The sequence below is a fragment of the Leucopleurus acutus genome (genome assembly GCF_964270905.1).
Source record: "Leucopleurus acutus genome assembly, chromosome: 16".
Taxonomy (NCBI): domain Eukaryota; kingdom Metazoa; phylum Chordata; class Mammalia; order Artiodactyla; family Delphinidae; genus Leucopleurus; species Leucopleurus acutus.
The window spans coordinates 52,234,625-52,251,906 of NC_139158.1; the positions used below are offsets into that span (position 1 = coordinate 52,234,625).

Sequence of the window (17,282 nt, forward strand, 5' to 3'; positions counted from 1 at the left end):
TTCAGTGGGGTTGGGGAACTACATCTTTATTTTCACTCACCCTTAACTGAAAGTAACTGTTTCCTTCTATAATGAACACAGGCAGGAAATCACAGGAGTGATTTCCATAGGACCTGTGCCTTTGTCACCAAGAGATAACCATCCAGCTTGATGGTCAAGCTATGAAGAGCGGAGAGCACGAAGTATTTCCTATCTCAACCAAGAGGAAATTTACACTTATTTTAAAATGCATTTTGAACAGAGATAAGGATCAATGGCTCTAAAACCTGATTCTTCAATGTGAATGTGTAACACATCACCTGGGACTCCTATCAAAATGCGAATTGTGATTTAGCAGGTCTGGGGTGGGACCTGAGACTCTGCATGTCTAACAGGCTGGCTCTCAGGTGATTTGGGGACCACACTTTGAGTAACTGGGCTGCAGAGCTGCTTGGATGTAGAGTCTTAAAGATGATGGTTCTTATTTAGACAGGTAGAACAAGTCCTTTGAGCCCTTTGAGCTATAGAGTCTATGCAGCTTGGTGTGCATTTAACACCTCCTATGATAACATGAAAAGTTATCTCAAAAATATTCTCTTGGTGTTTATTAATTTCTATGGTTAGGAAAATTGTTCCCACATCTGTGTCTCCATAGCAGTTTGCTGATGGCTGTCTATGGTTTCATTTATCACATGGTATTAATGACTGTAGTACATGCTCCCTGTGCATGTGCTGACCACGCCTTCCTCATCTTTACCTCCAGTGTCTATCACAGGGTTTGACAGATATTAAGTTGTAATGCACATTTGGCAGGGAGTTTATTGATGCCATGGTTTCTTTCTCAATCCTTGAACTGCAGGTTCACATTTGCATTTAATTCCCAAAGCAATTTTGGGAGATAAAATATCTTCTGCCTAATTCTCCGCATCACCCAAATACTCCGTTTTACCTGGGGCCTACTTGCTTTTTAATTACACTTCCACTTGTCTAATTTAGCCTAAGAGGCTTGTTGGTAATTCAGAACCACAACCAAAGATAGAACTGACACTTCTAGGTGCCTTTCAGCCAAAAGACTTCCTGGCAGAACAATCTGTAGTTATTACAAATAGGGTTTATAGAAAGTTCTGCCACATGTTAGCTAAAGGCATGTAGTGTAAGTTGTGGATGCCCTGAAATGGCCATACAATAAACTCTGTGTGGTTCTAAATCCCAGGTGTTTGGGTCTTAGCCTTCTTAACAAAGGCCCATACAGGTATGTTCAAGGGCACTGGCACTTTACCTAAACCCAAATCCACAATCACAGTGGTGAAGGATGGAGCATTTTGAGTAGGTTGCTTATATTTGGCCTGAACGGGCCAGGCTGGCTTAGATGTATATGTATGTTTTTCTGAAAACGCTTTCAAGCTTTCATCGTGGACACACTCATTCCTTCTTGGGGAAAAGGAGGCAGAGGCACATGTTCTGAGATTGTCACCTCGAGTGGCAGTTCCAACAGCTCTCCTGCTCCAGTGGCCCTTCGGGTGGGATTTTCCCACCTATAACTTCAGCTTGGTCTTCCCCAGTTCCCCGCCAACCTCCTCCTTCAGGGGAAAATCTGTTGCGCAGCTTTTCATGCCCCCATCTGGTGGGATTTGATGTGGTGCTCACCCTCACGTATGCCTCCCAGAACTCTGAGATTGTGTAGCTGTTGCCTGTGATTTCTGAATCTAATTTCTGAAGCTCAAGTCTCCTTCTTCCCAGGAGGCCTTTCTGGGATGTCTGGGCTTCTGTGTTAATTCACACTCTTAATTCTTTTTTCAGGAATGTTCTGTGAGTACTGGTCTTCCCTCTTATTCTGCCATGTCTCTTATGAATTACCATGTTTCTTTCCTTGGGGAATGGTTCTTGCCAGAGGTTGGCACTCTGAGGAAGCTTCAGATGATTATGGCTGGATTGCCTCGTCTTTGAAGTAACATTGACCCTGTTAGTCAACTTCAGTAATCTGCGGGAGAACCCCAGGACTTCTAACCCTCAGGTTGCTATTCCTCTGAACTGTGCTTCTGGATGGCACTTTCCTGGGGCCCCATTCCTCACCATGTACTCCCAGCTTAGCCCCAGAGCCGTCCTTGTGAAAGTTACTTCAGATCACATCACTCCTCTGCTCAGAACCCTCCACTGGCTCCCATTGTGCTCTGAGTGGAACACAGAGGCCACAAAGGGCCTACAAGACCTGAGAGATCTTTCTCCAGCCCCAGAAGTCCCATCTCTCTGACCTAAGACCCTATAGTCCTCCTCAAACACAGTCACCCTACTGTTCCAACACACAGGCCCATTCCCAGCCCAGAGTCTTTGCATTTGCTAATCCTTCTCCCTGGAAAAATCTTGCCCCATATGTTTGCATGGGCCCATCCTTCTCCTCCTCACTCAGATGCTGGCTTCTCAGTGAGTACCTCTCTGGTTACTCTATGTAAAATTTCAAACCACGTTCCTCATCCTTCCCCCACACCCACTCCCTAGTTTTCCACTTGGGATTGATTTTTTTTTTTCCTAAACCCTTATTACCAACTGACATATTTCACCAACTTATTGTGTTTATGGTCTCACCCCCACATCTAGAATGTAAGCTCCATAAAGGCTAGGATTGTAATTTTTATCCTCTACTATTTAAAAGTATTTGCTGAGTGGCTGTCTATTAAGTATTTGTTGACTAGATGAATGAATGAATCAGGATTTCTTTCTGAGGTGATGAAAATGTTCTAAAATTGGTGATGGCTGTACCTATTTATGAATATACATAAGCTAAAAACCATTGAACTGTACACTTTAAATACATGAATTGCAAGGAATGTGAAATAAAGCCTTTTAAAAAGAGAGAGGCAGGTATCTCAGCCATCCTAATGCAGGAGTTGGCTTGTGTGTGCTCTGTGCTCTGTGTGAGTAGATGTGAGGTCGTCTGAGAACATTGGTGTGAGATCTGAATTAGGAGGCATCTGAACAATGGTTATAAAATAGGGGCTCTAGAGTCTGAGGACCAAGTTCAAATCCCAACTACTCCATTTTCTGGTTGTGGAAACTTGGGAAAGTCACTACATTTCTCTTTAAGTTTTTAATCTGCAAAATGGACTGAAAAGAGTACCAAATGCCAGTGTTGTGAGGATTAAATCAGACAATTTCTGCAAATGGTTTAGCACAGCATACGGTCCTATTGGGTGTGTTCAATACACAGCTGCTAGTTTAATTTTTATTATTGTTATTATTTTCTGGAGTCCTAGGGATGGGGTACTGAGAAAGAAAGATGGCAGTGGTTGTAGCTCCCAAAGCTATTATCTCCCATTAAAATCCACTTGGATCTTCTCAGGTCTGTCAAGGCAATCCCCGGGTTACACTAAACCTGACCTCTGCCCGCATGTTCTTTCACTGCTTGATCTTACTTCAGTAGTTCACAAACAAGGCAGCCCATCAAAAGCATATGGAGCTTTTAAAAATAAGTCCTTGAGCCTCACATTTAGGTATAGAGCAGTGGGTCTCAAAGTGGGCATGGGACCAGAAGCATCAGCATCGCCAGCCCTACACAAGGCCTGTTGAGTTGGAAATTCAGTGTAGGGCCCAACAATCTGTGTTTTAACCAGTCCTCCAGGTGATTCTGATGCATGCTCAAGTCGACAGTACCTGACCAAGTGGAATCTGATTTTTGATAAGCTCCTCTTGTGATTTTGACCCGCTCATTTGCATACTGTCATTGGGAACCAGTACTACAATGACAGCAATACCCTGATCCATCTATTACATAGTCATGACTAAACCATCCACTGTTTGCCATCTATTAGCAGAAACAACCTCAGAATTCTCTTACATGGACAGGCCTTCAGCAATGAAATGAACAGGTCATGTAAACAGCTTTGAGAACCCATTTCCCCTGGGTACACTACTTTAATTTCTGTTAAGCTTACTCACTTGTTTTTGGCACAAGCTTGTTTTCAAGGCTACTTTATTCCTTGATTCATTTAATTTATCTGTCACCAAACATTTATCATGTCCCTACTCTGTGTCAAGCCATCAACAACAATGCAACATATGTTGGTGAAGCCACTATGGGAAACAGTATGGAGGCTCCTCAAAAAAGTAAAAGTAGACTTGCCACATGATCCAGCAATCCCATTCCTGGGCATATATCTGGACAAAACTATAATTCAAAAAAATACAGGCACCACTATGTTCACAGCCGATGGCTAATGGCTATTCACAATAGCCAAGACATGGAAGCAACTTAAATGTCCACTGACAGATGAATGTATAAAGAAGATGTGGTACATATATACAATGGAATATTACTCAGCCATAAAAAGAATTCAATCACACCATTTACAGCAAAATGGATGGACCTAGAGATTATCATACTAAGTGAAGTAAGTCAGAAAGAGAAAGATAAATACCATATGATATCACTTATATGTGGAATCTAATATATGACACAGGGACTTCCCTGGTGGTCCAGTGGCTAAGACTTTGCACTCCCAATGCAGGGGGCCTGGCTTCGATCCCTGGTCAGGGAACTAGATCCCACATGCTGCAACTAAGAGTTCGCATGCCATAACTAAGACCCGGCAGAGCCAAGTAAATACATAAATTAAAATATTTTTAAAAATAAAAATTAAAATAAATAAATAAATAAATAAAATATGACACAAAGGAACCTATCTATGAAACAAAAACCAACTCACAGACATAGAGAACAGACTTGTGGTTGACAATGGTGGGTGGGGAAGGGGCGGATTGGGAGTTTGGGACTAGCAGATGAAAAGTATTATATAGAGAATGGTTAAACAACGAGGTCCTACTGTATAGCACAGGGAACTATATTCAATATCCTGTGATAAACCATAATTGAAAATAATTTTTAAAAGAATATATATATGTATATATATACATATACATATATATATATATGACTGAATCACTTTTATGTACAGCAGAAATTAACACAACATTGTAAATCAATGATATTTCAATTAAAAAAACAATGGATTGTCACATTTCCTGCGAAAACATTTTGGAGGACAAAACTGATCATTCATGGAGATGATGGCATTTCCTTTCATAGGGAGCCTCAGGAATTGGGTAGACAACATTCCATACAGGCCACTTAAATACTGACTTTTCTAAATGTAGGAGAGTGGACTGTACAGTTCTCTTTGTATCACTGCAAAGCTACACTACTACATAAAAAGTGAACATTTATTTGCAGCATGTTCTTAATTTTCTTAAAGATAAGTGTGTAATTATCTTGTGCGATTTCAAAAATCCCAAAAAACTACTATAGCCCAAACATGAGTTAGTGAAAATAAAAATAATAAAACATAGCTTCACTGGAGAACAGAGAGGAACTTGGTAAAGATTCTGGAATAGTGGGGCTTGTAAGATATCAGTATGGTGGATACTATTTGGCCTACGCAATTTCCATTTCTAAGAAATGATAATTTTATTACTTTTTAAAACCAAAGTACTGGGGTTTGATCCTGCTTTTAAGTTAAGCACGTGTTAAATCACATGTCACAATACGGATCTGAGAAATGCCTCTTATCTCCCTCTACAACCTGGCATCAAAATAAGATTATTCAGTCAGGAAGTGAAATGAAAGTGCCAGCCAGAACTGCTGCTGTCTCCTGTTATGTTATCCAAGGGCATCAAAATTTTTCTATAGAAAAGAGGCTTCCAGCTATAGAAAGAGAAATCACATTTCTCAGGCTTACCAGTTTAATATGTTCTCGCTTCTGGTATTTTTCGCTGTAATACTGTTCTTGTCGAAGATTAAGCAGCTGCTGCTGTTGTTTGTCCTTCAAGTCTATTAACTTTTGGGTCATTTCGGCATCCAGGGCAGCAAGGTCTTGCTCAATTGTTGATGAACCATGGTCAGGGCTGCTGGGTTCCGATCTGCGGAGACACAGAGCTTGACTCACAAAACATGTAGGTCAGAGCAAGGTGGAGGGAGGACTGCTCACCAGAGTCCCTCCTAGAGACTCTGTTTGGAAATAAATATTTCGATAAACCACTTGAGACAGAAGCTGATACCCCAAGGACAAGCTTAGCAGCAGAAGGTCTCCAAACACAGAAAATAGATGAAATTTGTGCTGCTCTAGAAAGAGGTAGTGGCAGAAGAGGAAAGCCAAGAGGCTGGGGGCCCTGGCAGTGGTGGTGAAGAGAATGACAATCCCCCCTTGGGAAAAACAATGTCTAATAAGGACTTTTTAAGGCTTTTATTTTTTAATGTAGCATGTATAATGTAATTTCCACCTACATTTCTCCTGTACACTCTGCTGCATTGATGATTCTGTAGGGGGAGTTGAAAAGGTGATGAATTTTGCATCTGTGTGATGTAGACTGACAACAGAGAGCATGTGCAGACGTCACGGGCCAGCATCTTTTAATAGCAAGATTTGTTATTAAAATAAGTTTCTTTGGGGGCTGAACCAACTTCATTGATATCTCCACCCAAAATGGCACTTTGGTTCCAAGAGAAAGGAGGATGAATTGGGTTCATTCTAAAATATTTATCGAGTGCTCACTCTGTGCAGGGGGACTTTCTTTGAGTTATTCATAAAGAATTATATGGCTATTTTGACGTTTAGGACTAATGTTGAAATAAAACAAAGCAATTCTCACTAACATTATTGTGTTAAAACATACGGTGTGATTCTTTCAAATTTTGTGCTCTTACTTTTTGTAGGACAAATAGAATGAGAGACAGTGTTGGAAACGGGGTACCAAGAGCAGGTCTGTTCTTTTCATTTATATGGAAACCGCTGCAGAAGCAACCACCTAAGATACCCAACACATCAGATTCTGTCTCCATGTTTTCACTTGTGGCCAAGTGGAACGAGTAGAAGAGGTTTCTTGAATCAGCTGGTGCTAATTCCTCTTACTTTCTCTTTGAATTAGGCCAACACAATGGTGCCACATGGAGAGGCAGTTGGTAGAAGCTAGAGTTAGGATCCTATTTTGTCAAATAAGGGATGCAGAATTCCCTCAAAGGTTTCTAAACATCAAAATCACATGGCAGCACTGAGGTGGCCCTCCATCCTGGCATGAGTACAAGTCTATTTATCAACATCAGAGGAGAGAAGCATTGGAGGGGTGACCTCCGTCTTGGCATGAACACGAGATACATTTATAATCTTCCTGCTGCAGCAGGAAGTTGGTGTAGCCAGACATAAAGTGTTGCTTCAGTGAGCCACAATCACTATAGCAGAGGGAACAGGGCAACATTTCTTGACCACTCAGCAGGTGCCAGGGACTTTCTGCTTTACTTCTGGCTTTCACAACAACCCAGCTAGCAGGTGTGACAATCTCCTGTTTACATTTGAGGAAACTGAGTTTCAGTGAGACAATTTTCCTAAGGACACAGTATGGGGGAGCAGCAGTGCAGCTTACCCAAGGACAGACATCTAGAAAACAGCAAAGTCTGTGCTCTGAGAACAACGCAGTGTGTGACAGAAACCATCTTTGAATGATCTACCCTTCACATTATGTGAAAACTCAGTTGAGACTATGGATATTTGAATAAGAAACTGATCTAATATAATGTTGTACATATGAAACATATAATGTTATAAACCAATGTTACCTCAATAAAAAATAGATCTAAAAATTATTTATTAATTCATTAGAAAATATAAGCCCATTACATATTAATATATTTTGTGAAAAATAATTATACTTTCAAAACAAGAAGAAAATCAGTGAGATTAAAAAAATTTCACTGGCAAAAAAAAATGAATATAATGGACATTATGTCCATTTATTACTCTGAGGAGTTTTCAGGATTTTAATGTGTATCATGGGGGGATGGGAAATGGACAGACATAATCAGACCTCAGTGTCTTTGCCTCTTGAAGAAAAGTTTCTCCTGATGTATTTTTTGACACAAGATGCTTAGGGATTTTTGTTTGTTTGTTTTTTGAGGGAAAGTGAAGAAAAATAACCAAGGGACGAATGTTTCTGCATCTTCTCCAAAAACAGTGTTGAAGATATTATCCCCTGTTGCCTAATGTTGCCTGTGTATGATCCAAGAGATGAATTCTTTTGTAATTTAATACCAGGAAAATGTTTGTCCCTCTTGGAAATGCAAGTTTCCTTTAATCAGATAAGGAGACTTGTCTAACCCGTATTTCCTTTTCTCAGAAGCTAAGAGCTAGTTTTAGTGTTCAAGGACAGAAATTACATTAAATGATTACTTCTGTCCAGTTGAAATACAACACGGGTCACATATTTGATTTTTTTCCACATATGTGATTTGAAATTTTTAGTAGCCATCTTAAAAAGTAAAAAGAAATGAGTGAAATTAATTTTAATAATATATTTTACATAGCTTGATTATCAAAAATATTATCATTTCAACATGTAATTAAAATCAATACACATCAATATAAAAATGTGAGATTCTTTTTTTTTTTTAGTGAAGTCTGAATTCTAGTGTGTTATTTTATACTTGAAGCACATTTCAATTCCAATGAGTCACTGTTTGTGGTTAGTGACTCATGTATTGGACAGCAGATCTGGTAACTGGCAGACAGTCTGCGTGTATATGTATGTGTGTACATTTTTTTTTCTATTTTTATAGGATTTTTTTACATATCGTCTATGAATTTACTTTAACATTCTATTGGAAGTTTTCAGGATATGACTTATAAATAAATGAATACAGGAATAAACAAATGACTACATACATATCACTAAGATCAAAATTTAGAAGTTTTAGGCCAAGCTTTGCCTGAACTGTTTTGTAACTGTGGGTAAATGTTAAGCCTTTAGTTTTCAGATTCCTCCTTGAAGAAGTGATAACAGTTCACCTAGATGGCTTCTAAGGCTGCTCCAGGTCTAAAAAATGATGCTTTTGCTGCTTTTAAAAGCCCAGGTACTGGGTTTTGATTGTGCTTTTAAGTTAAGCACATGTTAAATCATATGTCACAAGAATCATATGTTTCAGATTCCTATGAATCTGAAAAATGCCTCTTACCTTTCTCTCTAACCTGATCGGATTATTGAATAAGGAAGTGAAGGGAAGGATGGAAGGATGTGGTACAGCCTGCCTGACTCTTAGCTTCTATGCTCACATAGTTTCCCCACGTTACCACGTTAGGCACTTTGGGGTGATAACTGAGTAGGTCGTACTCACTGCTGTGTCCCCAGGGCACACAGAAAGCGCTCAATAAATATTGGTTGAATGAATGTGTGAGAAACGCTTCTCCCCAGCACGGTCTGAGTACATGGGGCTGTGGGGACTCTTAGGCCCCAAACAAGGATTATCTGTACAGGGCTTTGTGGGTTTCAGATAGAACAGCAAAGGGCAGTAGAGGTTCTCTTTTCAATAAGACAAGTTGCCTCTTCAGCTTGGTTCTAGTCCACAGCAAAATGTCAGACCCTCCAGGTTGGCAGCTGCAATATGGCAAGTTAGCCAGTTGGTCCTGGGCCTACAGGCTAGAACTCAATGGTAGGACTTCCTGCATATCTAGTCTCAGAATTTGGTCAAATAAAGAAATTCAGTCTACAAGCAAAAGTAAGCTGAGAGGACACAAAAGCTGTAGAGAGTGGAGGGAGTTGGGTGGCTTTCCTTCTTACAGTGGTGTAGATCCAAAACGTGGTGCAAAACACTGAAAATTCATCAACTAAACTTCAATTAAAAGAAAAAAGAACTATCAAGCCAAGACTGTGATATGACAATTTTCAAAGGAATAAATATAAATTGACAATAAATATGCCAAAAAATTCAACTTAATAAGGAAATGCAAATTAAGATACTAATGACATCACTTTTTTCTCCATCAGTTTGCGCTTTCATATCTTGCTGATAGTTACAAACTGAAACAGAAAAGTCTTTAAATTGATCTAGGGATCCCACTTTTAAAATTTTAAGAAAATAGGAATATATGAAAAAATTTATACATACATATTTATTAACACATTTCTTATAATAGCAAATAATCAAAAACAACATGTTCATCAATAAAAAATCATTTAAATTAACTGTAGTTTGTCCATTCAAAAAAAAAAAACACTGAAAATCCATATAAATGACTCTCCTCCTTTATACTATAAAACAAACAAAAAGTACCCCTTCAACTTACTTTTTCTTACTATCCTTTTTGGCTGTCTTTTCCAAAGCTGCCCTCCTTCGCAAGTAGTCATTCTGGATTTCATTATATTTTGTAGTGTGTTCTTTGATAAGGTCGGTGGTTTTCTTGTGGTGTCTCTTAACCAGGTCTTTCATTTCTTTGTAGTGCTTCTTTTGAAGTTTCACAAACGACTTCTGTTGCTTCAGCTCTTCAATTGTCTGCGCTTCTACTTCTGCAACAAATGGGTATGAGAGCTGAGAGGCCTGGAAGGGCTGAGAGGACAGAGCAGTTGCTGTTGAGCAGTATTTTTCTGACCCCAGCCCACTGGACCTTGAGAGCAGAGCTTGGAAGTCAAACGTGTGTTCCAGGCTGGCTTTATGGCTTGCTAACTTTGTGACTATGTTACCAAATTTCTCAAAGACCCAATTTCTTTACTCATAATTTTAAAAAAAGTTTGGGTTCCCTAGAAACAGAGCCCAAGAGAGGGATTCAGGTACATGTGATTTACCAAGGGGGGCTCTCAGTAGGAGGGGAGTGAGGGCAGAAGATACAGAAGAAGAAGTAGCTAAACAAGGATGTGGTCTCGGCTGGAGTCCGGCTTCTGCCTGATCCCACGGGGAGCTCTGGAGCGTGAACTGTACTACAGAGTTGGTCTCACCTTGAGGCAAGAAAGCCAGCTTTTTGCCTGTTTGGGAATGTCAGTTGTGGGGAGGCATAAGCTCCTGGAGAGGGGGCTTCCTTTTGGCTGAGGGCAATTTTCTTTCTTTCTTTTTTTTTTTTTTTATAAAAGATCTCCCACACAATCTTCAGCTAACCCTGTGATTTGCTAATATGTTTGCAAATGGCACTGCACCTGCTTTTATACAAATTTTTGATGCCTAGAGCATCAAATGTATCAGGGCATTGTCAGAGACATAGCTGTGTAATAAATAGCTCAAATGGATATAATGAGATATGCTCCATGACCAACAGAGTAGCAAGACATTTATCAGATAAGAAATCCCTCTTCATGATCAGTGTGCCTTCCATGAGGGCAATTTTCAAAAGCAGAGGAAGCTATGAGCTGTTAGTAGCCAACGTTTACTACAGCTGGGAGCTGGGTGCCACAGATGGTAAAGGGGATTTTGGTGGGCACTAACAGGGTCCACTTTAAAGATCACACAATTTCTACTTTTTAGGGTCGTTATGGTGATGATGAAATAAAAGAATTAATGCAAAGTTTTTAGCATGGTTTCTGGCAGTGTGCCTGTTAGAGGCTTAACAAATGATTGTACAGGTTCTACAGCACCATTTCTAAGGGGCACTATTCACAGTATAGATATTGTAGGTTTGTATATTTATCACAACATTGCTCCAGTATAGATCAGTAAGGTGAGGGAAGGTCCTTGCTGTGATTTACCCAAAGGCACCATAAGGGTTGGTGGTAGTTTATATCACTACATAGTGTTTTATTTAATGCCAAGAAAACATTTAATGTGACAGAGCTTGATTTTAAAACAGTCTGTGTTTTACTGACTTGTTTAATCAATTGTAAAAATATGCATTTAAAAAATATGTTAACAGTTCTAAAACTAGGATGCATCACGTAGTCAATGGAGTGTCACAATTTGTTTGTGCTTTTCTTTCTTGGCCATCTATGAGTAGTGAGGTACCTTAAAAAGGATGGTGCCTTAAATTCAATTAATTATCATTTATTTAGACCTAGATTAAGTCATAGTTCACATGTTTTCATCCTTTGATGTGAACTTTCTGCTTCTGGGAACAAAAATAAGTTATCATAAATATTTAGAACTGTCAAGAGACTCAGAAATAATATATGCCATGAATAACAACAGACCTGGATAGCAAATGATATATCTAGTGGATAAATGTTGAAATCAGAATAACAATTTATGTTCTTAAATGATAAGGTCTTTAAGCAATTGAAATATGTTTCCCTTTTTAATAATGTATCTATTCTCCTGACATTCGATTCCTTTTGAGAAAGAGGCCAGGGAGAGAATCAGGTACATTTATTTAATGGTTTCCCTCAGGCCCAGATGGACTCATTATGGTTGCATAATGACTGATTATATTAAAATTTATAATCCTAAGGAATTGCTGCAGTTTTGGTGACAGATTCAACCTCACTTCTTTAAAAATGGTGTGCAGCACATCAGCTGTGGCAAGTTTAGCAACAGGGTTCAAGATGTTCCAACCTATGACTAAAAATAATTCCACGGAAAGTATCATTTTTTAAAAAGTCTGTGGATGAAAGGCTATTGTTTGAATACGTCCTTAAGCATAAAGGTAATGTCCATTTATATAAGGAAACAAATACCATGCATAAACCAACCAGAGATAATCACTGCTGATATATTGATATAGACACCCACCTTTCATCTATGCATTTGTGTATTTTTAAGTAATGTTGGAATCATGCTCTTATTTATACTTCTGTCTCTTGTTTTATGTGTGAACATTGTATTGTTTCCCATGGAATTAAATCTTTAAACACATGTTTTCTTTTCATACATTCCTAAAATAAGTTTTTGATGCATATTTTATGTATTATATTGGTGAAATCATAAATACACATCCCTCTCAATTTTCACAAAGTGAAGAGGTTTCTGTAGCCACCACTTAGATCAAAATCAGAATATTATCAGCACCCCAGACACCCTCTTTTCGGTTCCAGCCTTCCCTCCCACCCCCTAAGTATAATCCAAATCCATGTTTCTAAGAACACAAATTACTTTTGCCTGTTTTTGAACTTTGTGTAGCTGGCATCATAAAGAATGTGCTCTTTGGTGTCTGTCCTCTTTTCTTCAACATTATGCTGTGAATTTTATCCATGCAGTTGTGTGTAACTGTAGTTTATTTCTACAGCTGTATCCTATTTTATTCTGTGACTATACCATAATGTATCCACTCTACTGTTTATGGATATTTAAGTTCTTTGCAGTTTCTGGTTCTTGTCCATAGTGCTGTTTTTTGTGTACATTTCTGTTGTATGTTGGGCCAACATGTTATACACTGCTACATACTTCTAATTGTATTAAAGAAAGCTGGTACCAATTTTAGTCCCGCTAGCTTAACAAATTAACCAAATATAAAATATTCCCAAACTGTATCATCATTCTTAAACTCTGTGTATTCTATGGTCACAAACAGTTCACATTCTGCATTTCTAAAATATGCTTTATTGTGGGCACTTTGGGAAGATTGCATTCCTGTTCACTGGGTCACATTTCCAGTATGAAACTATTCCTTGATTCCAAAATACATCTTGTGAAATTATGTTATTTTTTTATACCAGTAGGGTCCTATTTGCCAAGTATGGTTACTTCTCTGGGATTATATTGTGTAACATGGCTTGAAGTAGGATGTATCTGTAGATGGTTTTAGAAGAGAAATATTAATGATGTTATATTTTAGAGATGAAATCTCCTCTCCTCTAAATACTTACCCTGCGTAATATTCAGCTGCCTAATTCCATAGGGAAAAAAGGTGGTATTTACCTGTTAAAACACTCTGAATAAGATCTTCTGTTTTGGCAGGTGCCTTTACAGAGCCTGAAAAAAAAATAGCCTCTTTTAACTTTTAAAATTGTTTTCTTCCTGTAAAACAATGTTTGGCTCTTGACTCTAAGTCTCTTTATGGAGAAATTACAAATTGCGGGAGAAAATTATCCTAAAAATATTCTAAGAAATATCTTCATTTTTTAACTTTGGGGCAGACATAATTAAATGTGAATCTATATGCTCCAGTTATAGAAAGGCCATTCCTCCACTTTGAATCAAAACTCTGTCAACAAATTCAGTTTAGGCTACTGCTACCTTCTGGCCATAACAGGAATGACAAGTGATCTTTTAAAAGATATACAGACTGCCAACAAACACATGAAAGAATGCTCAACATCACTAATCATTAGAGAAATGCAAATCAAAACTACAATAAGATATCATCTCACACCAGTCAGAATGGCCATTATCAAAAAATCTAGAAACAATAAATGCTGGAGAGGGTGTGGAGAAAAGGGAACCCTCTTGCACTGTTGGTGGGAATGTAAATTGATACAGCCACTGTGGAGGACAGTATGGAGGTTCCTTTAAAAACTCCAAATAGAACTACCATATGACCCAGCAATCCCACTACTGGGCATATACCCTGAGAAAACCATAATTCATAGAGTCATGTACCAAAATGTTCATTGCAGCTCTAGTTACAATAGCCCGGAGATGGAAACAACCTAAGTGTCCATCATCGGATGAATGGATAAAGAAGATGTGGCACATATATACAATGGAATATTACTCAGCCATAAAAAGAAACGAAATTGAGCTACTTGTAATGAGGTGGATAGACCTAGAGTCTGTCATACAGAGTGAAGTAAGTCAGAAAGAGAGAGACAAATACCGTATGCTAACACATATATATGGAATTTAAGAAAAAAAATGTCATGAAGAACCTAGGGGTAAGACAGGAATAAAGACACAGACCTACTAGAGAATGGACTTGAGGATATGGGGAGGGGGCAGGGTAAGCTGTGACAAAGCGAGAGAGAGGCATGGACGTATATACACTACCAAACGTAAGGTAGATAGCTAGTGGGAAGCAGCCGCATGGCACAGGGAGATCAGCTCGGTGCTTTGTGATCACCTGGAGGGGTGGGATAGGGAGGGTGGGAGGGAGGGAGACACAAGAGGGAAGAGATATGGGAACATATGTATATATATCTGATTCATTTTGTTGTGAAGCAGAAACTAACATACCATTGTAAAGCAATTATACTCCAATAAAGATGTTAAAAAAAAAAAAAAAAAGCAAAGGCTGACCAGCAGGCAGGAATAATGTTGCAGACATGATCCATTAGAGGGTGCCAAAATCACCGGACAAACGTTTAAGGAGAAACAGGATAGTTGCATAGTCTCAAAGTGTCTCCACTAAGATATCAATTAACTATAAAGGGGAAAATTGTAACTTTCAGTGGAGAAACCTGGTAGATGGCACCTTAACCAAGTGATCCAACATCCCTGATGATGAGACACAGCAACATCAGATACCCCTGACATAATGCTCTCAGAACAGCATTGCTTCTGTGATGTTCTCGCCAAAAATGTGTAATTTTAGTTTAATCATGAGAAAACATCAGGCCAACCCAAACTGAAGGATAATCTACAAAATAACAGACTCTTCAGAAGTGTCAAGGGCATGAAAGACAGGACAGACTGAGGGACTGTCACAGATTCAAGGAGGCTAAGGAGACATGACAATTAGTACAATGTGGGATCCTGAGCTGGAACCTGGGACAATCAAAGGCATTAGTGGAAAGCAGGTGAAATTCAAACAACATCTGTGGTTTAGTTCAGGGTATTGTGCCATTGTTAATTTCCTGGTGTGACTCTGACAGATGTTAATGCCAGAGAAGAGGGGTCCAGTTTTGCAATGTATTCTGTGCTATTTTAAAAATTATTCTGTAAGTCAAATGATTCCAAAGCACCCAGGTAAAAACATCAAATGCTAAATTCTCTTCTACTCTCAAAAGCACAAGGTTATATTCACTATTTAAATTAATTATTCATATTCTAGAAACACACTAAATGTTTGTATTTGGTATATAAAAACTTCATTTGAAAATATCACTTCTTTTTATACACAGGTTGTCTCCTTATTACTATTAATCTCAACAACCTCCTTTCTTAAGTAGTCTCAGTAGGAGCATAGAAGCTAAAGGGAAGAATTTTAGGATCGTGGAGAACTGGTGTCGGTCTTGTCTTCACTCTTCAATAGCGACATGGCCTTCAAGAAGTACCTTGTCATTTCAAAACTGCAATTTATTCATCTGCACCATGGGGGCAGTGGTAGAATCAACCCTCGGAAGCCTGGTTTAAGAGTTACACGAGATAATCCACGTGAAGCATTTAGCCGCGTGCTCATGATAGGCACTTAAAATTGGTGAAAGGAAGTGGAGAAAGATGCGAAGGAATTCTTGGCAGAAACGTAACTTAGTGAGGTAGAACTAAGAATGTGCTTCTAAAGCATAGCTGCATATAAGGTGCTTGAAGAACCCTTCACACACCCTGCCAGCAGATGGACCATAATCCATCACTAAATAAAGACATGGGAAATCGGGGAGATATTTTGTTGTGGCTTCGTAAATTGTCAGCAGAGCCAGATGAGCCCTTATGAGTCTCTTGGCCTTCCTTCATTCCTTCCTTCCTTCCCTCATTCATTCCCTCATCACATGTTTCTGGAGCATCTCCTAAGTCCATGCATTTTTGCCCATGTGATGTTTTCGCTAAGTCAATCATGCTACCTCCTTCAGTGGTACATATAAACTAGAGGCTACTAGTCATGTAGCACAGCTCTCTCATCAGAGTGTTTACCTGGAGCTGGTTGGCTGTGGAGAGCCTGGGAGGGTGGTTTGGGTGTCAGGGATGTAGTGTGATTCATCCCGTTTTCTGCTGGAGTTGTCCTGGCTTCACTTGGAGCTTCTGACTGTGTTTCCCCAGGATCAGCCTAAAATCATAAACATCCTTTAATTTTTCACACTTCTTATGGTTCTTTTGTGATCTTCCTAAACCCAAAAAGCTACATTTGATAGCATTTTCACAACTCATTTGGACTCTGAAATATCACATCTGAAACTGTGCAGAAAGCAGGGTAAAAACAGCATGGTGTTGAACCATGATTCTGGCCAGTTAATTGTATTAAAGGACACGATATTTATGCTTTTCTATGCCCACTGCTCTTGGATGTATTCTCCAGCACTGACTCTGGACCTGAGCATGTGATTTGCTTTGGTAAAATGAGAGAGTAGCAAACTAGATATAAGCAGTGGATTGAAAAGCCATTTGCAAATGTTTCTTCTCTTTCTCAGACCCCTGCTATAACCATGGAGGATGAGAGCCCACATGGAAGAGAGCTGAGTCATGTAGACAAGGATGTCCTGGACCAGCCAGTCCTGAGCTGACAACATACACTAAAGTGAGTCCACCTAAGATTAGCTGAACCTGGTCCAGATCAACAGAACTGCTCAGCTGACCAAATGACTCATGAACAATAATAAGTAGTTGATGTTGTAAGCCACTAAGTTGGGGGATTGTTTGTTATGCAGCAGTAGCTAATTGATACACTGGTTATAAACATTGATTTTGGAGCCAGACTTACCTGGGTTCAATTTCTGGCCCTGCCACTTATTAGTATTGTGATATTGGGCAAGTCACTTAACTG

General features: G+C 39.0%; 1 protein-coding gene across 3 annotated transcripts in view; it reads right to left on the bottom strand.

Moving 5' to 3' along the window:
• PLCB1 (phospholipase C beta 1) overlaps positions 1–17,282 on the bottom strand; it is a 690,893-nt gene that overhangs the window by 83,639 nt on the left and 589,972 nt on the right. For all 3 annotated transcript variants that reach the window (XM_082857476.1, XM_082857477.1, XM_082857478.1), the window contains 4 exons: positions 16,436–16,568; positions 13,568–13,621; positions 10,080–10,299; positions 5,709–5,889 (listed from right to left, as the gene is read on the bottom strand). In XM_082857476.1, coding sequence (XP_082713602.1) covers positions 5,709–5,889; positions 10,080–10,299; positions 13,568–13,621; positions 16,436–16,568 — 588 coding nt within the window. The remainder of the gene's footprint in view (positions 1–5,708; positions 5,890–10,079; positions 10,300–13,567; positions 13,622–16,435; positions 16,569–17,282) is intronic.